The 22,897-nt window shown below is 35.8% G+C and overlaps 1 protein-coding gene across 2 annotated transcripts in view; it reads left to right on the top strand.

Annotated features, from left to right (window-relative positions):
• The window catches only part of TRPC4 (transient receptor potential cation channel subfamily C member 4), a 163,293-nt gene that overhangs the window by 37,125 nt on the left and 103,271 nt on the right, over positions 1–22,897 (top strand). For both annotated transcript variants that reach the window (XM_073795065.1, XM_019936702.3), the window contains exon 2: positions 7,686–8,090. In XM_073795065.1, the coding sequence (XP_073651166.1) occupies positions 7,713–8,090 (378 nt within the window). In that variant the 5' untranslated portion in view covers positions 7,686–7,712. The remainder of the gene's footprint in view (positions 1–7,685; positions 8,091–22,897) is intronic.

Genomic DNA, 22,897 nt, shown 5'->3' with positions numbered 1-22,897 from the left:
ATGAAAGAAGTAAAAGTGTTTCTGATGTAGTAACAGCAATATGTGTGCACACATTCTTGTTATAAAATGATATATGTATCCCTTAAAATCTTCACATTCTATGAAGGTATGAAAAAATAGGGATATGGGAAAGGATTAGAATGAGAGTACTTGAAATATATTCAATCAGAGCACTAATAAAATATTAATAAACTCAATAAAATATGAGCAGACATTTAAATCTCCACAAACATACCACCATCAGAGTCTGGGTCTTGCATTCTTAATCCTAAGGGTTAATGTTTCCTCCTTCGTGATATAAACTCTTGACGGCATTCACTTGGTTTATTGGCAGATGGTCTTAGTTTTCACTGTTACGCATTTCCAAATCAATCAGCAGCCTAAATGACCATTAAAAACAGAAATTGGAGGGACTTTCCTGGTGGTCCAGTGGTTAAGACTGCACACTTTCACTGCAGGGGCCCTGTGTTCCATCCCTGGTCGGGGAACTAAGATCCCACATGCTGTGCAGTGCGGCCCAAAAAAGCCCCAAAACAAACAAAGAAAAACAGAAATTGGATTATGTACGTCCTCAGCTCAAAGCCCTTCAAGAATTGCATATTATGTTTTGAATACATTCCCAGATCCTCGCACTGCATTTCCTGGCTACAGAAGCCATTTCTTCCACTCTCTCCCTTGCTCACAACACTCCAGACATGCTGTCCCTGTTTTACATCCTAGAATGCATCCTGCCCCTCCCGCTTCACTGTTTTCTCACTTTCAGATCGTTTTAACATAATGGTCTTCTCTGCACTTTTTAATTTCACTTAGCTGGCTTTTTGTCATCTTTCATGTCATAGAGGGGTAACCCCTGAGCCCCCTACCTAAGGTAGATCTCCATCTTTCTCCACCCCTTCTCATCATTTGTTTCCATTGTAGCCCTTAAAAACGGTAATTTTGCTGTGGGTTCCTTTGCTTTTTTAATTTTTTGTGGGTCCTGTCCAATGGATCCTAAGCTCCGTGAGTGCAAGGGTCCCGGCTTCAGGGTATTGCCAATGCTTAATATACACATTTGACATACAGATGTTCAGTAGATACTTTATTCATTCAGTAAATATTTATTGTGTACTTTTTACATACTAGACCCTTTTCTAAGCCTCGTACATAGATCAGTGAGCAAAACAGACAAAAACTCAACTATTTAAACCATAGAAATCTTTCTCTTTATATGTATACTTTCCGTATATTGTAGTGTCATCCTATGATCAAATATGGTCTTCATGTGAGCAGTCTTCTGAGGCTGTATGCATGAGACTAAGTTTATTCCTCCCTGTATTTAAATAATTTTAATAAATATGAAATTCTAGATTCAAAATTCTGTTTGGGGGGGGGTTATCCTTTTCTACTTTTCAGTCAAAACCTCATTACATTCTAACCTCCAAATTTGCTGTTAAGAGGTCTGATGTTAATCTGATTCTTTATTCTTTTTATGTATCAGACTCCCAAAACATTATCATAGTTTTCCAGTAAAGCAAGGATAAGTTCTTTATAACTCCCAGCAGTAGGGAGAACATCACATTGATACAGCTGTGTAGTGCCACCAAAGGGGACAGTTGGGGAGAATATCTGTAGGGTTTTCTGCCCTGGGTACAAGGAGTTTAAGGTGGATATTTCAAGATAGGAGAATGATTGATATTGGGCAATATTTGTGACATACTAATTTAGGATTGGTAGATTTGGCCAAGTGAGGGTTCTGGAGAGAGTCTTGATAAGTATAGTGTTTGATAAGGAAGCTGTTTGTCCAGGTGAGCAGGATATTATCTCAGATAAACCAGGAATTTCTTGATGGGAATAGTGAAATCCTGAGTTATTTATTGGTTTCACAGTCTTATCTTCCCTGGGCAAAGTTTTTCTAGAACAAAAACTAATGTTGTCACAGCTACTCCTTATGATGTACGTGGTAGGGGATATTCTCATAGGGGATATTTTTTTCTCTTCCTTTATAATTTTTTTTAATCTATGAAGGAGTTATTCTTATATATCTTATGTGGTACTATGGATTCTTTCCATGGGAGGTCTTATATCGTTTATAATTATGAAAATTCTTGGTCATTAATACTAAAAATATGTCCTGCACTCCATTATTTTATTTTCTCTTCATTCAATTGCTATTTTATAGATTTTGGCTCTTATACATACATTCTTTTTCTCTTCACTTTTACTTTTTCCTAACTGGGAGAATTTCATGATCTGAACTTTCCGTTTACTGATTCATTCCATGGTTATTCTACCAGTCTCTCCAATTACTTATCCTTGATGATTTCTTATTCCTCAGATTTTCTCATATTCTCTTTATAATTTTGTAGATATTTATACACGTATTTTAGTCTCCTGTTTACAGGTATATTAACTCTGTTTCTCCCATTATAAGACATTCATTTTGCTAGCCTTGGCTGTCTTGTACTTTTTTCCTCTGTGCTCGCTTTTCCCTGGAAGTATCAGCCAACTGACCCAAATCTTATGCCTTTCTGATGATTTAGGTAGTAGTGACAGGAAGTGTAGTCCAGAGCTGAGAGCTATAGATGAGTTGATTTACACATTACAGTTATAATTCTTTGTATGGGTGAAAAAAACCTTGGGGGTAAGATAGTTAGAGAAGAAAACTAGGTAAAAAATGAAAGCATTTTTCCCGGCGTATTCAGTAGCTTCGTGACTGTTGGCTGGATGTCCGGTTATGCACTGTTGCCTTCAACGGGCCTACAAGTGCTAAACCATTTTTGGGCACCTGACTGAAGCAATTTTACCCTATTAACTTTATTCCTTTACCCAAAATGACAGAGGAATGACTCTGAAAGTATAGTCATTAATTCATTGATTCATCAACAAATTTGGGGCACTAACTACCTGCTTAGCATTGGGGATGCAATATTGTATAAGTCACAATCTTTTATACAGTAAAAAAAAAAAAATGTTCTAAAGCTAAGAGGTCCACAGGGTTTACGAAGATGCATAAAAAAGACCATTAACTCTGCCTTAAGAGGAGGAGAAGAAAAATCCTCAGAGGCTATGATACTTCACAGAAAGTTTTTAAAACTTGGCAAGAGTTGCCAGAGACTCAGGGGAGGAACAATTTTCCTCTTGTAAAGAAAAGTGTGAGGAAATGCTTAAAACTGTAGTGGCCAAGTGGTTTGGGATTCTTGTCAGTGTAAAATAAGGTTTTCCAGGAACTGCCTTGGTAGATATATCTGAGAAGGCATTTAGAAGCCAGGTCATGGAGGTCCCGTATTCCATAATAGGTTAGTGTTTTTCCTGTGAACGGTTCTCAGTCATTTAAGGATTAAAAGTGAGAGAGTGATTGAATCAGCTTTACATTTTAGAAATATTAGGCACGTGGCATTGTGGAGACTAAACAGGGAGGATGAAAGGATAACATCGGTGAGATTATTAGAAGGATATTGGTGTAGCCACGTGAAAGATGATGAAGAAAAAGCCTGGAGTTAGGAATGATAGCCAAAATGAGAGCATTATGCTTTTAGGTGGAGTACGCATTATATCAAAGATTATTGAGATAATATACTATACCAATAGCAAGAAAAAAATCCGAATTGGATTGAGTGTGAATAAGTTATCTGAGAAATTGTTATTTTATATCAGATTTCAGAAAAAAATACAAATACAACTTAGATATGTGCCATAGTTTCCTAACAAAAAATGAGAGTCTTTATTTCTCACTGTGTCATAAGATCACACGTGTATGAAATGTATCTTTTGGTAGTTAGGTAATAAAAAGCGAAAAGAAAAAACAACGTTGTTTGGGGAAATTTTATTTTACTTTTAATAATGCATACTCAAGAGTGGAGATTTCTATTTTCTTTCCTTTGTGTTCTTCGGAATTCAAGTTCACTGTTCTTTGCACCACACAGCTAAATTTATCCCTTAGGGAATATGCCTTCAGACCCTATAAATATCTGGAACTTTTGTTTTCCTGCATATCTTCATGTCGTTTAGATGTTTGTGGTTTTCATATCTAGGGACAATTTTTTAAAAATTTCTCTTGGGATTGATGTCAAGGTGAAGCTCTCCCGCAGTTTTGTTTCTTAAGTCCCAAACATATTTAGGGAAAATAAATGTTGGGTTAATTGAGAATTCACGTCGCGGGATTTGAGTTTTTCTTCATCACATCCCATAGCTCTTCCAAGTCTTTGAAACATAACTTGATGAAGCAGCCATATTGCTTCTGGCTTATGTGTCATAAAGGGGGCATTGAAATCAAAGGATCTGTTCACCTCTGTAATTTATGGGGAAAAAAATATCTTTTTTCTCCAGAAAGTTTATTCTGAAAGTGCAGGGTCAGAAACAGGCTTTTATTTCCACATTTGAGGTCAAGATATTTGCTTCAGTGAGACCCCTGTTCTTTTACAGACGTTCTATCCAGTAGCAATTCCGTTGTTGCTGATAAGAGTGTCAGCTCAGGAGCCGTCGGCCTTATCGGCAGCTTCTTGCAATTACATTCGTGTATCACAGTTTTCAATTGTTAAACTTGATTTTTGTCCTTCTGTTAGTATCACTGCACCAGGTAATCCAGAAGGACAAGTGGATGTACTGAAAAATTATATACTCTTCCTGACCTTCTTAAGTTTTTAGCCATCAATCAGAGTTGCTCCACCTTCTTTCTCTTCCCCTCTCTCTCTCTTTCTCTATGTTTTACTATTCCACTGTAAATATTTAAATTTTATTTACTTTATGTATTTACATAAAGTAAATAAGTACATAAAGTAAATAAATACATAAAGTAAATTTTATTTACTTTATGCATTTACATTTTAAGTATATTTCAAATCCACGTAGGCTCCCAAACATGAATTCTTGTGTGTGTGTGTTTTTTTTTTATCAAATTCAAGATGTTAAAAGAGGACAGCAGATAAAAGGTCTTTCTCAGCACTAACTCTTTGATTCTCCTCACCCATTCCTTCATCGTTGTTGTTTCTCCTCACTTTATAGATGGAGAGACAGGTTATCTAATGGAAAGTCTCATGCCCAATTCACATCTTAAACACAACGTTGAATAGAATATATCTTTCTCTCAATGTCATATTACTCTTTTTGAAACTTACGTAGTTTACATTTATGGTAGTTATCTGGATTAAATGAAACAGATTTTAGTAAGTCTAACTTCTCATTATCTGTCCCCTCCTCTCACACAAATTCTCCAGTATCTGCTATGTTGTGCTCCAGTCCCTTCGTTGTCACCAACATCTTGTACTCTGAAAATGAGAAGTCAAATGCTGTTTGCTGTCTAATATTTTATATGATACCATCATTAATAAAACAAAGTAAATGAAATAAAATGAAATACAGTTTTTCCATCCTCTAAGCTGATTCCTAATCCTGACTGAGCCATAATTCACATGAATTTCTGATACTGTGGATGTGTATGTATGTTCATACTTTCATTTTAACCTGTATTTTGGGCAAGCTACAATGAAACACTAGTCTTAAGCAAAAATATTGTTGGTGGGAAACCTTGGATTCAACTCTAGAAAATGAAAATTCATGTATTTTTCCAAGAGCCATGGGTAAGGACAAAGTGAGGTAATAGAGAATGTATACCGCTGAAATAGAATATAAATGGTGGTTATTATCATTATGAAGATTTACACTATAGTCTGGATAAAATTGCCATGTGAAAACCACAACTTTGATCCCGCACACTTTCATGGATGCTGACATGGATAGAAAAGTTGTGCTGGGGAAGCGGGTGACAGTTGCCTTCCTAAGGCAAATATCTTAATGTTACCACTGATGCATATATGGGCCATTTGGGATCAGAAAATTAAAAAGAGATATGTAACATAATAATGATGTTGATTTTTGAAGTTTTGGTTATACTGGAGGACTATTAAATTGTCTTTGTTGTCTGACAATATAATTTTGTTCCCGTTATTCTAGTCAGTTAATGCATTGTCTAAATACTGAAATTATAATCAAGCTTCAAGTAAGCAATTTGCATGTCTAAAATTAATATATCTGAACACCAGTATTAATTTTTATGTTCCTTTGAAAAGGTAACATTGCTATTTAAAGAACTTACAACATACTTTGTCTGCAATTATAAAAATAAATTTAGATCATGCTGTATAGTTGGTCATTATACATTTAAAACACCAAGACTAACAAAATGTGAAATATTTGAGAAAAATATTCTGGATTATTGGATTACCACTTTTTGCTTAGTCTATGAAGAGGCCTTAATAAAGTGCTGAATCAAATATGCCAGAAAGGAAGAAATTATGGAATTGCAGTTTTGTGTATTAGATCCTGAACCTAGATATTTGAGAAATCATGATGCATAATCTGGACATCAAAAAATAAAACTTAACTATTTGATAACTGAAATTACTGTTAAGTTGAGGTAGCATACAAACAATGCATACTTTGCCAAATTGAGAACATGACATTAAATATAATCACATTTGTCAATGCAATGCATGTTCAAGCTACAGTTAAAGCATTATTCAAATCTGGTTAAGTTACTTATAAAATGATTAGGTCTAAAAAGATCAATTAAGATGAATATGCATGTTCAGGTACTTAGAATACCCCATTCATTTTAATTTGATGTAGTGAATGTATGTAAATAAACGTGGGTTGAATATAAATGACGTAGAATAATAAAATAGTTCAGACCGTAAGTATGGAATCAGGACCTAACAGCAGCAAAGAAATTATATTCAAAACAGAATACATTTTTCAGTAAGTTTGTACCTCTAAGATGATTACCAAATCAGTATAACTTTTAGCGACATCAGACTTTTTTATTAATCTATTTTAAGATGATAATCTCTTATTTATTTGAAATAATTTCCTCATCTTCAACTGTATATTTACTGTAACTTCAAAATAATATTACATTTTACAATAAATGTATTCCTGCCTTGTGGTTTATTGTTTCATGATACAGAGGTAAGAGAATTAAGAAAATAGCATTCGTAATAAACCATATATTTAATCCTTTTCTACATGCTGCTGTTGGAAATTAAATTGCCTAGACTCATCTTGATAATTAATACCATTGGTACACATTCTTTCTTCCTCAATGAATTTACTTACAAGAGGAAAAAAATATAATTATGCTCATCGGGCTCAGTATGATATTTTATTGACATTAATATCAGTAACTCACAGTAACTTTAACGTCAGTTCTTACAAACATTAAAACTAGAAATGAAAGTGAAAAACATTTTGCCCAGATATTGATACTCCGTAATCTCAACAGCATCTCCATGATGAGCAAAACTGACAGTGACTGACATTCTTGAAAATCCCTGGTCCAGTTTGGGGACCCCAGAGATACAGCCTTTGACTTTCAAGGTTCTCCGTTAAAAACAATATATATTTATGATAAATTTGGTAAATAATTTTTAAAAATTACAGGTGCAGCCTCTGACAGACGTCACTTTTTAAGTAACTTGCCAAATACTGGCCTCTCTTTCTTCTTAAGTAAGAACTTTGAAACCTGTGTTTCTAGATAACTGAATAATTATTGCCTATTTCCATTGTTTAAAGGGAACATAACTTCTCACTTAGTAATTACGGTTTCATCGTTGTTATTGGCCTCATTGTGAGTTGTTAAATGCGATGCGTAATCATTCAAAAGTGTGCTAATACTAATCCTTGTGTGTGTTGGTTTTTGTTTGCACTTTCAGAGACCAAGAAATAGCATGGCATGAAACATGGCTCAGTTCTATTACAAAAGAAATGTTAATGCCCCCTACAGAGACCGCATCCCTCTCAGGATAGTCCGAGCAGAATCAGAGCTCTCACCCTCCGAGAAAGCCTACTTGAACGCTGTGGAAAAGGGAGATTATGCAAGTGTCAAGAAATCCCTAGAGGAAGCTGAGATTTATTTTAAAATCAATATTAATTGCGTCGATCCACTTGGAAGAACTGCTCTCCTCATTGCAATCGAAAATGAGAACTTGGAGCTCATAGAACTACTCTTAAGCTGTAACGTCTATGTTGGAGATGCTCTATTACACGCCATCAGGAAAGAAGTTGTCGGAGCTGTAGAGCTGTTACTGAACCACAAGAAGCCCAGTGGAGAAAAACAGGTACGTGCAAAAATACTAGCTTTAGTTTATTTTACTTGCAGAAGGTTTCTGTGGATGGTCATATTCTCCCCAAATACTAAGAAATGTTAGCCTTGAAATCAGAACTATTATGACACAAAACCACTGCTAAGTACACATTTTATACTCTCCAAAAGTCACCGCCCCCTGCACCCCCTACCCCGGCTAATCAGATGTTAGTGAGAACCAAAGCAAAACAAAGTAGCCTGTGGTGGCTTCCCATACATTGGAAACGTTTCTATCTAATGGTCAATAATGTTTTCGGGGGGCTACTGTGTACGTGTGGGTGTTTCTCCTCTCGTGCGTCATTTTCTGACGTTCTACAGTGACAGGCTGAATTCTTTTGCTAGTTTCCTTTTTAACCTGCTTGCCTGTTCTGGAATTCTGCATGTTATTGCAGAAGTGAGTCGTACATATAATTCTGATATTGTTCTTTAGCAAACTCCAATAGATTCTTTTAAATTGAGACTTAAATTTTTTAAAAGCAGGAAAAAAAAAGATTACTAAAAAGTAACTGAACTCTGACTGTAGGCTTAACTATATCAAATTTACTAATGGCAAAATGTAGCTGTATCTTAACATCACAGGTAGAAAATAAACCAAAATGGCACACAATTATAAATACAATGTAGTTTTATTCCTATCTCCCTATTTTTTTTTTTACCACTAAGGAAGTGGAGAAATCGTTGACATAAATGAATAAGGAATCTATTTTTTCCTTATTTTCTGTTTTTCCCATTTGTCCATCTAGATCCTTCCCTTTGTTACTGCCCTGTATCTGAATCGTCTCTCTGATCCTTTATCCTTTCACACTGAACTCTTCACTTCCCTGCATCAAGTCTCACTGACTAATTGCAGAGACAATGCATGTACTTCATTGGCTCAAATCTGTCCTTTAAAGTAAAATCTTATAAAAATGTGTGCTATTATACAGCTCTAGCAATTTCTGTTCTATTTGATAAGGCGCAAACAATTTCTGCAAATGATGGACTCTTAGAGATGTTACATTCCTTTAAAGCAAGCTCTGCTGTAGCTACTATTCTCTTTGCTTTACTGGAGGACTTTGATCAGAATTCCCACCATAATTAGGAGAAGAACTTCATGGCTGGGTGTCTCCTGAAAAAGTCTCCCCGGAAGTTTGTGTTGTATGGCCCATTCTTATGTCTCACCACCATGCACCCCTTTCCCTTACCTGAGCCCAAACTTTGATAAAACAACACTCCACGATGACAGTAGTTCTTTGCTTGTTGCTTTACTAGCTTTTTGTTCTCATATCCAGTTGTTTGGGATACCTTCCCATCATATTGGTAAAACTTTCCTGATGGAAGGATTTGCTTCTTTCATGTATCCTTTCAAACTTGTACTGACCTTGACAGAGGTGGATAGGTAATGGTAATATCTGAAGGCATATGTTACGTTATATCGCAGTTTTCCACCACTAGAGGAACACAGGACACATAGACAGGAATGAGTAAGAGTGTGTTTTTATCTGTGTAAGTTCAGGCTCTACATTCCCAGGCCCCTCGTGATTTTGAAACTCCTTCCACAATCATACCCCTAAAGTATTTGCATTTCCTAATAACAATGATCTTATATCGTACACGCTGTTGTTTCATATCTATAAGGGCAACCATAAGACAGATGTTGGGACTGTGGGCCTAGATCATTTGAGGTTGCAACAAGTCAACAGAACAAAATTGCAATTGTGTTTTCTCTGTTTATTACTGTATAACCTTCTTAATTCTATTGTCTAGAGAAGAGTGACCAAACATTTCAGTGTCTCTTTAGTAAATGACATTTGTGCTGGCCAAAGTAATTGGGTGTCTGGAGAAGATATCTGCTATTATGAGATTGTTTGTTGGAAGATGTTCAACTTCTGAGCTAAAGTCTAGTCTGACAAGTGGGTCCTGGCTTCTTAGAGGCACTTGATCTGAACCCTGATTATTAATAAAAGGCAGTAAAGGTTTGCAATCTGCCAGGAGTCTGAAATATCCCAGGCCATGTGTTTCTGGAAGATTTCTCTTGTATCAGTTTGTAAGCCAAGAATTTTCCTTTTCTATTTGCACATTCTAGAATTCCTCTTCAGCGAAGGCACTGAGAATCAACAAAACATTGCATCTTTTGGTTTGAACTTTCTAATTTGGAAAGAGCAACTCCAGTCTACCTCAGAGTGCCTGGTATCTTGTACAATAAAAGTGAGGTTGTTAGGTCATGAAATGTATACAGTATAGCCCATAAAAGAAGTCCTCAGGGCTTGTTGGGGGGAGGAAAGGCAGACAAACCCCATGAGAGCCTGGCTGTTAATCTGTGATCTACATAGATAATGCATCTCCTAAGTATGGCCAACCTTGTTTGGAATAACGGTTTCCATAAGCCAGTGTCTGGTAGGTAACAAATAAATTCTTGACAGGAATTTTTTCTCTCATAAATTGTAATTCCTTAGATGATTCTTGTGATCATTGAAAGCCATTTTGTGTTTACTATTTTTGCCTAATTTCCAGTCTCATGGGCTTCCCCCAAAGACCCTGGAACACATTACCATTAATTTTGTTGAGGTCACTGAAGCCGAGTGTTAAAACCTGAGAACACTAATATCCAAGAGGACAAGATAAACATAACTTGTCTTAAGATGAGTCAAGGAAGAGGATCTAATATAAAAAAAACCATACAAATCTGAGGATTAGAACACTTACTTAGAACTTAAAATGTGACAGATGTGGATCAGGAAATACAGTCTTCTTTTACAAATTTGTCACAAATTGATTTCTTTCTCCTGAAGAAAGATGCAATGTGTGATGGCCTCCTGAAATCATGGGGGCTTGGGAGTTCAGATTAATCTGTTTACTCTTCCAGTACATTCACCAGGGAACAATTTACAATTTGCATATGCTTACTGTGTCAGGCCTTAGCCCTGGCACTGGGGAGAAGACATTATTCCTGTTTTCTAGAGTCTAGTTGTGAAGAGAAACAGGAAGAATATCATGGGAATATGAATAAAGATGGTCACGGAAAAGATAAAAGAGAAATAAATCCTTGGGTAATTATGAAATTAAATTGACCGGACTTGGTAAATACAAAATATTATGTTTTAAGGTTTATAACTGGGGAAAGTTAATTCCATTAACTGAGATAGAGATTATAAGTAGGGTTTATGAGACCTGCTTGGATATACTCAGTTTTCGATTTATTGACATTAACATCTAGGAGATAATTAGAAATTTTGGACTTAAGAAAGGGGTCTAGGATTGATACACAGATGATAGGGAAGACATTGAAACACATAAAATCACCTGTCTTCCTATCACCCTGACATTGATTGTCTATCCTTTCCATCATATCTTGTTTAAATGATTATGATTGCTAGTATGTCAAAAACTTTTCTCAGTGCAGGATCTAATGAAAATATTTAGGTTTTGTCAGATAAATAGATGGGCATAGATCATTAAGTATTTCCTTCCCTATTTAATGTACTTCTTCATAAACCAGGGTTTTCAGTTCTTAGTGTTTTATTTTCATTTTTACTGTAAAAAATATAAAGTAATACTTTATTTCTTTCATGTAGTAGACAGCATGGAGAACCTGTAGTTCTCCACACTAGGCAGGAAGATGGAACATCTTACTGGGGCTGCTCTCTTGCTAGAATCATTACTCTGATACTCTCTGATGATTTATTAAACTTTTCTTTAACCTTCTTAGTACCTTATTTCTCTACAGGGAATAACCGACAGTGGCTTCTTTGCCCCTTTTCTCAGTCAGTTGATTGGTTACTTGACTTGTAATTATTTCTAGCAGACCTTTCTCTTTGATATCTTCTAAGGCCAGATTCAATTTCAGTTTTAGCTGCTTCGGTAAATGTTTAGCAGAAAAAGAACTTTCTTTTTCACTCTTCACTCAGACCGTAGTACTAAGTCTTCAGTATCATCAAAATTTCTGGGAGGACTTGTTAAAACATAGTTTGCTGGATCCCACCCCAAGAGTCTCTGATACAGCGGGTCTGGAATGGGTCACTGGAACTTGTATTTCTGACAAGTACCCAGGTGATATTCAATACTAATGCTTCCGGTCTAGAGACAACACTTTAAGAGCCAGTGACTTAGAAGATGTTGACAGTTACAGAATACCTATAGTTGTCTACCTTGTGTTAGGTGTGCTGGACTCTACCATGCTAACCTTACTTTAAGGAGATTTCAAATAATTAGCTTAAATATGAATGAGTAAGTGAGATTTAATGTATGAGAATTTCCCAACTTCACTAATATATTTATTACATTTTCCCTTCTTTGGGAAAAATACTTTGCTAAACATTACTTATCAGTTCAACAGTTAAGATCCTAGAGTATTTCAATTGAAGAAATTTTTGGGTTGAAAATTCTGCTAAAAAGAGTACCAGATTTTAAAATTTTGAGGGATCTTGGAGACCATCTAATCCAGTCACTTCATTTTACAAAAGAGGGCAAGGAACCATGGACCCAGTGGCCTTTAGGGTTTAACCTAAGCAAAAGAATCTATAAATTAATAGCTAGCAACCAACCTGGAGATGGTCTGAATGATGAACGTTCATTGAGCTTGTCACCATGCCAATAATTGTGATAAGAATTTTTTTTGCATTATCTCATTTAATCTTCACATTATCCTGTGAAGGTTGGTGCTTTTGTTCTCCCCATTTATAGATGAGGAAATGAAGGTACAAAAAAGGTGTAAGTGACACGTCCCAGATCACAAAACCAGGAAATACCAGTGCTGGAACTCAAGAGTCAGAAGATAACCACCACACTGTCTGGCTCTAGCTGATTAGTTAATAATGCTAATTTAAGATATGGGTTATATAAATTTAAAAGAGGTACATATTTAGGCTGTGTCTCTGTCTTGAACACTATGATGCCATTTATAATTTAGTGGCTCAATAGATACTAAGTCATTAGAAGCTGTGAAATGCCAGGGAAGAACAGAGTCGAGTAACAGAAATGCTGACTTCTAGCCCTGTTCCACACTTGCTAACAGGACAAGCCTCTGAAAATCATTCTGAGCCTTGGTTTTCTTGGCTCTTAATTGGAATCATAGAATTAATTTACTTGCTTCTTAATGTCTGGTGGTGTTAAAATTCTGTAAAAGTGTTTTATAAGGTGACATGTAATAACTTAATATACTGTTATTACTGTTTTATGCCATATTCTCTGCCTTCCTATTGACAAACAGATATATGAATAATACAATAAACACTGGAAAGAAGTCCAGCCCTAGCAATTTACCTTTTTGACGTATGACTTCATATTCATTTGAAAAATCCACTCACTGGAAATAGAAAACCTGTTCAGGGAGAGCAAAGTAGAATTTAACTGTTTACCCTTTTTCTTTCCATCTCAGTGCACATAGGGGATTTAAAAACTAATTTCTGTAGATGTTCTAATGCAATTTGTGACTTTAGAAACAGTACCTATTATGTGATCAGGAAATCAAAGGGTGAAATAGGAGATTGGCTTTAGCAGGTTAATGCAAATGTATATCCAAATCAAAATATACCCTGCTGGGCTTCCCTGGTGATGCGGTGGTTGAGAGTCCGCCTGCCGATGCAGGGGACACAGGTTTGTGCCCCGGTCCGGGAAGATCCCACATGCCGCGGAGCGGCTGGGCCCGTGAGCCACGGCCGCTGAGCTTGCGCATCCGGAGCCTGTGCTCCGCCACGGGAGAGGCCACAGCAGTGAAAGGCCACAGCAGTGAGAGGCCTGCGTACCGCAAAAACAAAAACAAAACACACACACACACACACACACACACACACATATATACCTTGCTGACTAAAAATAAAGGGCAGTTTTTAGTTGATATGGGTGCTAATAAATATATCCCTGGCTAGTGGGCAGAGATAAAGTTTACTTTTATCTCTTACATTCATCTGATTTTCCTCACTGGACTTCAGAACAAGTAATTTACTTTCTGCAGTCCCATGAACTTCAAATGGTCCCTATTAAATGTCGTATCTGCTAAGACAGCCCATCTGTTCTAGTCTTTGGAGCTGCCCCTTGCAGAATGAAAACATTTCAGCTTCCTCAGTAGTTAAACACTTGAGGTTACCCCTTTCTATTTGCTTTTGTTACATCCTGGATATTGACAGTAAGTGAAACTAAATAAATGTATAATAACCATAATCTTGGTTACTATCAAAATTCAGAGAGTATGCGAGTAAAAGCAAGAGCAAGAGAGAATTATAGTAAAGTATTAAAAATGTTCTCCCCCCAAAATACTTATCCTATTGTGAGACATAGCTAGATAAATCATCAATTATACTTTCTTTATATCTGGATGTAAAATGTCAGTAGGAAAGATGTTTATAATATTGTCTAAATCCACCATTAATATGAAAAAGCTGAAAATTATCCCCAAATATGATCTGTATAATGTAAAGTAGAAATCAGTATAAAGTAATTTTTATTAAAAAGTACTTTGAAAGTCTAAAAATTAAATTGAGTCTTATTATTCCACAGCAGGGAATTTAAATGCTATTACAACATAGAGCCTAGATTGCCTTTAGTCAATTGGCAATTGGCAATCATGAGAGATCTGAATAATTCTGCCCTAAATGGAAGAATTTTTAAAAGACAGACTATGTTACACTGTTAATATGATGAAGTGGATTAAGATAACAGGTCATTCTGACTCATAAAATAATACACACTGACATTTTCTTCTTCTTGAAGACCAGCAAATTATAGACAAGTAATTCTCCTGAACCATGTTCTTTTCTCTCAGCATATCACACTTATTATGAAAGTAAAAGTAATCATCATCATCATTAAATATGTTTGGAACCGACAAGAGCAAAAAGCTTTTAGCTCCTTTTGAAACTCAAGTGAAAAAAGTACAAAAAACAATCTCAAGCATTAGAGCTCCATGCATTGAGGCATTTCCATGCCACAATAAGAAAATACAAGACAGGGCCCTTGTTCTCTGTTTGTGGGCAGGGAAGGAGTGAGATATAGTGAAAAGAGTCGAGAGAGAAAGATGTGGCTATAAATCCTATTTTATAATCTCAGGAAAATTATTTGAGCCTTTTGAGCCTCAACTTTCTCATAAATAAGAGGGGATGAGAGTCCCTGCTTGCCAAGTTGTTTTAAAGATTGGATAGTTAACACACTAATGTGACTGACATCAAAAGACCTCAGTAAATGCAAATCCCTCCACCTTGATGTCATTTGAGTATTTTACACGTACGTATTCAATTCAATTTAATTAAAAATACATATGTGCATTGAAAAGGCTAAAAGTTCCTCAAAGCAAATGCATTGTGAAGTGTTACTGCTGGTGTGAAGAGTGAGTTTATGTTAGAATAAGAGAGATGGAAACTAGCCTTTCAAATGTGAGCTTTGGTGAAAAGATTTTCAGGGGTCATTTTTATTAAATACCCCCCAATCCATTATAAATGTTGTGATTAAATCTAAAAATAATAACTTGATGTCTTAGTAAGCAGTATATCAATTGAACTTCATTAATTGTAATAATTTAAAAATTAATCAAAAATGATGTCATTCAACAATTGTAATTCATTGAATAGATAACGTGTTAATATAATTAGGAATTTAAAAAATACATATTATCATTAGAATGTCTCAAAACTGTTTTTAAAATGTCCTTTCAACCTATTATATTTATTTCTGCTCTGATTAGATATAAAGTGAGTAAAGTTTTTATTGCTTTAATATCTGAAACACAAGAAAGTGAGGATTGAAGTAATGTAGAATTTTAAATGGTCTTTTCAAGAACCAATTTTCAAGCATTTAGGAAGAAAGAATATTGTCATTTTTATTACCACAATTTATTCTTTATGCAATAATTTTCTGGTTCAAGTAATGTCTAGATATATCAGTATTCCAAGTCTCTAATGTTTGAATCAGGTATTAGAAACACTTGACAGTAATTCTAAACTGTGAATTTTGAGCATGTAAGAGCTGATTTATAGAATCTAGCCTTCTCAGAGAATGCTCAAACCCACCCAGAAAGAGTGGGTAGTTTTGGGAGGGTAAGAGAAATTCATAATTACAGATTTACCAAATGGATGCATAACCTCTCTTCCCTTAAATGAGATGATGATGGATGAGTAGGGTGGGTTTAAGTCTGAACAATCTTCATCCGCGTCACATGTGTAACCTAATTGCAACACTTCTTTTCAGTTTCTGGACTCTCCCAGGGAAAAGTATATAGATTTGTTTGATTTGGAGCTACAGGCTTAATTTTTAAGCACTACTGGTACCGTCAGGTAAAAATGTGAATTTTTAGTACAATAATATCTTGATGAATAAAGTATAAATTAGAAATAATTATGCATTTATTCAGACCTTATACTATGTGAATTTCCCACTGTCCAAAATATCAGAGAATCCTCAACTAGTAGTATATTGTAATTTTCCTCAAAAACAATACATAATTTGAAAAAGTAAATAGGGTGAGGTGCATTGTAAATTTCTATTAGATGTTACCATGGTGGTGGTAGGTCAAGGGATAGTAATAAAAATTGTTTATAATAATTGAGCATTATAGTGTGCCAGGCATTCTCTTAAGACCATTCTACATTGTTATCTCATTTAAACCTCATAACAATTTTTGTAATAAGTTCTTTATTATAGCCATTAAAAAAATAAAAAGTTGACTTACCCAAAGCCACCATCACTAACTAAGGATTTAAACTGTTTTCTCCCCTCCAGCAACCAATGTGGACTCTACAAACAATTGCAGACTGCATACTTGCTGACCTTAAAACCAGCTTTAGAATCTTCAACAATTGTTGAAGCAGTCGTTATTAAATAATAGGGTTTAAATGAGGAGTAATGCATGAGTACATGAGTAGGGAACACAACAAACTTGGTTTTTTCTGACCGCCCGGTATGTATTTTCACATTTACTGAATGGATTCCTTCCAGTTACACTGAACTGTTATAGGTAAGGAAATTGAAGCTCAGAAAAATTGAATAACTTGCCCAAGGGAGATTTGAGTGTAGGCTTCTCTGTTTTCATGGACTTTACTCTTCCTTTGTCAAACTGCCTGGTTACTTTGGCCATGAGATGTCTGGCACTCTCAGCCCTTCAGAACATGCCGCCTCCTAGGAATAAAACTTGGTCCTAGAGCAGCACAGAAAGATCTCTCCTTGACTCCCGGGGATCGTCCTGAAATTCCTTCAGCCAGAGGCTACTGACCAAATCTTTTAGTACTTTATTTTTTTTTTTTCAGATATGTGAAACTTTATTTTTATTTATTTTATTTTTTTATTTAACATCTTTATTGGAGTATAATTGCTTTACAATGTTGTGTTAGTTTCTCCTGTATAACAAAGTGAATCAGTTATACATACACATATGTTCCCATATCTCTTCCCTCTTGCGTCTCCCTCCCTCCCACCCTCCGTATCCCACCCCTCTAGGTGGTCACAAAGCACCGAGGTGATCTCCCTGTGCTATGCGGCTGCTTCCCACTAGCTATCTATTTCACATTTGGTAGTGTACATATGCCAATGCTACTCTGACTCATTTAACAAAACTGGTTATCTGATTCCCTCGATTTCTCCTAGATTCTTGTAGGAAACAATTGGCAGCGATAAGGACACGCTGGTGGCACACTGAGAAAATGCTAGGAAGAGGGAGGTGATTACAGGTCAAGCCATGTGCATTTCAATATTGTCCTGTGGTTGGGTCTGACACAGAGGTTGAGGAACTCAGAGAGGACCTGACGGCTGAGACTCTGCAGAGATAGACCCACCCTCCCAGACTGGAGGAGACTATTTTGCAGACAACACAAATCCTTTTCCTATTTATGTGTGAGATCAGTTATGAAGCCCTGATCAAATTAAACATCTCTCTTTGCGACCATCATATCCTGTGCACCTCTTCACACCTCTTAGAATGTTATGTTGAAAGTATGTAAATATGTATCACTTTCCTCTACTTTGTCAACCTCACAATACCAACAAGTGTATGTGTGTGTGTGTGTGTGTGTGTGTGTGTGTGTGTGTGTGTGTGTGTACACCCTCCATATCTGTGGGTTCTGCAACATCCTTGGATTTATCCAATGGCAGATGGAAAATATTCCCCCCCACAAATTCCAGAAAGTTCCCAAAAGCAAAACTTAATTTGGCCTTGCACTGGCAACTATTTACATAGAATTTACATTGTATTTACAACCATTTACATAGCATTTACATTATATTAGGTATTAAAAGTCATCTAGAGATGATTTAAAGTATATAGGAGGATATGCATAGGTTATATGCAAATACTCTGCCATTTTATGTAACGGACTTGAGCATCCTTGGATTTTGGAATCCAGGGCAGGGGCCCTGGAACCAATCCCCTACAGACACCGAGGGACACGCATACGCATATGCACACACAGATACACACAAATATGTCCACACACACACGTATGCACGCACACAGGCTTGTGCAAGCACACACCCCCCTTCATAATAAAAATAATGGAAAATCGAGCTGCTTTTCTTAAAATCATAGGTAGTTTCTTAGGTTTGGAAGAGATTCTAAAGGTTATCTGGGACAAACACACATACAGTGTTTACTATCTGTGCCAAGCACGGGCAATATCGAATCACTATATTATTCTCTTTTTTTTCACTTTCAAATGATTTTCATGCTCACACCGATCAGCCTGATTCAGTATGGAAGGGCATGAATACCAGGAGGTGAAGGTCATTAGACGCCATTGGAGGCCTGTCACAAATGCATGGTAAAATGTTACCATTAGTGATCTGGGTATCGGGATAAAGTGCATGCTTTTCTTTCTTGTGCTTTTCTGTCCTTCCTAAAATCTCTACAATGAACATATATTATTTTAAAATCAGAGAAGAATACGTGTCTCTATCTATATACATATCTTTATGTATATTTAGGGACAGGCGCATTGATCTTGGAGAAACTGGTTATTTATGTCATCATCCACATTGACAGACCCAGCAAATTTAGAATCACTATGTTATTCTTAGTATAGAATCACTGGCTTCTGCTCCTTCAAGTCCACTGGAGCAGAGCAGCAAAGAGAACAACTCAAGATGAAGAGACAGAAGTCTCCTAAAGAATGGTTTGGGTGAACAAATCGTCAGTAAAGGAATCATGTGTTTTCTCATTTCTTCTCTTTATTCTACTATCTTTAACATTTCCTTGGTTGCCTACTGTGACCAAGATAGTGTTCAAATATGATCACATAGTAGACTTGACCTCAAGGAATCTAATCTAGCAATCAATTGCAACTTCAAGATAAATAAAAGTAACAATATATAAAATGTATACTCATCCATTTTGCTTTTTATACTATATTGATTTTCCATTTGTATTTACATAAATATTTTTGTGGGAATAGGGGACTAGTGCTTAATGTCTAAGAATTATCCATGTTAGATTATACAAGACACAAAAATTCAAGAAACTTAACATCAGTAAAAGAAGAAAGAGACCAGTACCATCATATTTCTGTGAAATGATACAAGTGTATAAAAAATATTCAGTAGATTTGGGAAAGTGTAATATGTTGACCTATGAGAAGAATTTTTGTACAGAATAATATATATAAAGCATACACTTCACCCTAAATGGAATCAGTATGAAATATATTTGCTTTGCACACATATAACTATTAGCTTTAGCAGTGAAATGCTTAAAATTAAAAAAAATTTATTTGGTAAATTAAATATATATTAAATGTTGCTAAACATACTTCTCTTGCATACTTTATCCTAGAGTATCAGAGCCCATTAATCTTTTTTAACATCTGAGGGGCCTTTGATTATTTTGGTCGAGCCTTAAATTACCAGCTTTAGGAAAGACATTTCAAGTATATTCTATTTAGTGCTTTTCAGCCTAAACTTAATGTTTGACTTGCAGGTGGTGTTCATTAAATCATATGTTCTAGCACCTATTTTGGATGACTTTTACGTTACTATACCATGTTCTCCTTAACCCAAGTCTACACTGCCTGGTTCTCTCAACTTAAAAGCAAAACCTCAAGTTTAACTTTGTGAAATCAGAGAGCAGTTTGATATCATACTGACCCTACATCCCTCTCCCCCTTCCCCCCTCCTCCTGCTTCGCTACTCCACCCCCCCACAAACACATACACACACACACACACACACACACACACACAGACTCCTGGAACCATTACCTTAGAGATATGAAGAAAGTGAAATTTAGAGAAGTTCAGGAAACTTGCCAAAGACTACTGAGATTATTCATTCTTGAGCCAAGATTAAAATTCACTTTTTTTTGCCTAGAATCAAATAGAAATATTTACCATAAACATTACTTTAATTCCAGCCTTAAACATTTTGTAGCACAAGGAAAGAATACAGATATAAATAAATGTTTCAAGGTTTAGTTTTGGGTAACAGGAAATGTTTCCTGGTGGAAAAAGATTAGGTTTGGAATCAGACAGATAGGAATCCAAGTCTTAGCTCCACCCCTTACTATCTGCATGACCCAGTGGTGATTATTTAACTCAAAACGGAAAACGGTAATGGCTATTTCTCACAGTTCTGATGAGAATTAGAAATTTGAAATACTTCATGTAAAGTGAACGCCTAGTGTATTTACATTTGATTTCGTGTTGTTGTTATTATTATCATTATCATCATTCATTCATTTCAGAACCAACTATGCTAATTTGATCAATGTCTAAAGATTGACATTTGCATCACGATTCTAAGTTGTCGTGATTAGATTTCAAATACACTGATGCAGGCCACAGAAGGCAAACTTGCTGAATTCTGGTGATGAAATCTCAAAGGCAAGGCTTCCCAAATATCTGCATAATGGTCAGGAGGATTGTGAATCGATGAGTGGTTGGATGGAGCCAGGAAGCTTGTCTGTGACCTCAGACATGTGGAGAAGTTAGGAGAGTGGAAATTGACCAGGTTTCTAAGACTACAGTGAAGTCTAAATACATATAATCTAAACATGTTGTTAATCATCTGATACAATGTAGTTTCATTCTGAATACAGAGAAAGAAAAAGAAAAATCATGATAAAAGAGGATGATCAGAGATGATCTCAAGGAAGAATAAACAGGTTCCCTTAAGGATAATCTAGGGAGTATGTGTTCAGAAGAAACAGGTCATTTCAATGCAACATTATGAGAAAAAAAGCAAAACATCTCCTGCCCTAAGTCACATTTCTTTTAATAAAGATGAGGTAAAGCAGATCATTTGTTTTAACCACACTTAAGGAAAAGACTGCCACCTGGTGAATATTTGAGGCCTTTTAAAATACATTAGTATTAGTTTAAACATCTGGCATGAACTCAGAAATAATAGTCATCCACTTTATATTATTTTCCTTTAATTTCATTAGATTACAGTTTCGCACACCACCATATTAGCAGAGGTTTTGTAAGGCACCATAAACATCACGAGTTTCCATGAAATTTATCCATTTTTACCTGGTACAAATGCATCTTTTACAGGTCACCTAATTCAGATGAAATATTACCAAGAAAAGGTAAACAAAAATTTATGAACCACCATGATATACTTCTTTGGATTTCTTCTTTACTTAATTCTATAGCAAAATGACAAAAATAATATCTTGGGATCACTATAATGCTGATACATTCCATTCTTTACAAATCTGATCCAAAAAGTCAACAGCCGGCGAAAGTCATTTTTCATTCTATAACTAGTGCTGTAGTCAGAGTCTGTTTTGATTTTCCCTGGGACTTAGCTTTTTCTGAATATTTTATCTGAGGCATGAGAGATAAGGAATTAATCCCCAAAGTTTTCTTCTTCTAGTAGCATGTTGCCACTCCACCTATCCTGGTAAATATTTTTGACACACTAAAGTGGAGGTTAAGAAGTCTCTTAGCTGGTTGCTACACAACTTGTAAATTGCTGAAGTCTTTCATTGTTGTAGCTCAAGATTCAAGTTCACAGCTAAAGAAACTCAATGGAGGAAAGAAAAAAAAAACATGATTCTTTCCCTTCACATGTGTATTTCTCAGCCCCCAGTCAAAAATCTAGGTAATATTTTCCTTATCTGTGGACGGAGGAAAGCCATCATTCCATTCAGAGGACTAAGTGCCTATCACTTTACTTTTGCCGAGAAAGTCCAGCTATGGGGCTGACATGACTTAGCACCTGTCTTTTTTCATTAGTTTCACACTGTCATATCCTCGAATTTTTCCAAGCATTAGTTCAGTTATTTTTATGCAATCTCAGAAGAGAAGTTTTGTGAAGCAAGTTATTTCCGTAGTCCTCCTTAGTTTCAGAGCTACGTTTTTATCCTGAAAGACTGTTTTTGTGTCCTTGCCTTTCTTTGATACTTACCAACATAACACACTGTGTTACAGTGATGGATCATACTATTATCCTCATTTGCATTAACTTCCTAATTCTTCTTTTTCTTCTTTTTTTAAAATTTTTATTTTATATTGGAGTATACTTGGTTAACAGTGTTGTGTTAGTTTCAGGTGTATAGCAAAGTGATTCAGTTATACAAATCTATTCTTTTTCAAATTCTTTCCCCATTTAGGTTATTACAGAATATTGAGTAGAGGTCCCTGTGCTACACAGTACGTCCTTGTTGGTTATCTATTTTAAATATAGCAGTGTGTACAAGTCAATCCCAAACTCCCAATCTATCCCTCCCCCCTCCTTCCCCCCACCCCCCGGTATTCATTAAGTAAGTTCTCTAAGTCTGTGAGTCTGTTTCTGTTTTGTAAGTGAGTTCATTTGTATCATTTTTTTAAGATTCTGCATATAAGCGGTATCATATGATATTTGTCTTCCTCTGTCTGACTTACT

The sequence above is a fragment of the Tursiops truncatus genome, chromosome 18 (assembly GCF_011762595.2).
Source record: "Tursiops truncatus isolate mTurTru1 chromosome 18, mTurTru1.mat.Y, whole genome shotgun sequence".
NCBI lineage: Eukaryota > Metazoa > Chordata > Mammalia > Artiodactyla > Delphinidae > Tursiops > Tursiops truncatus.
This window is presented reverse-complemented; position numbering and strand designations above follow the sequence as displayed.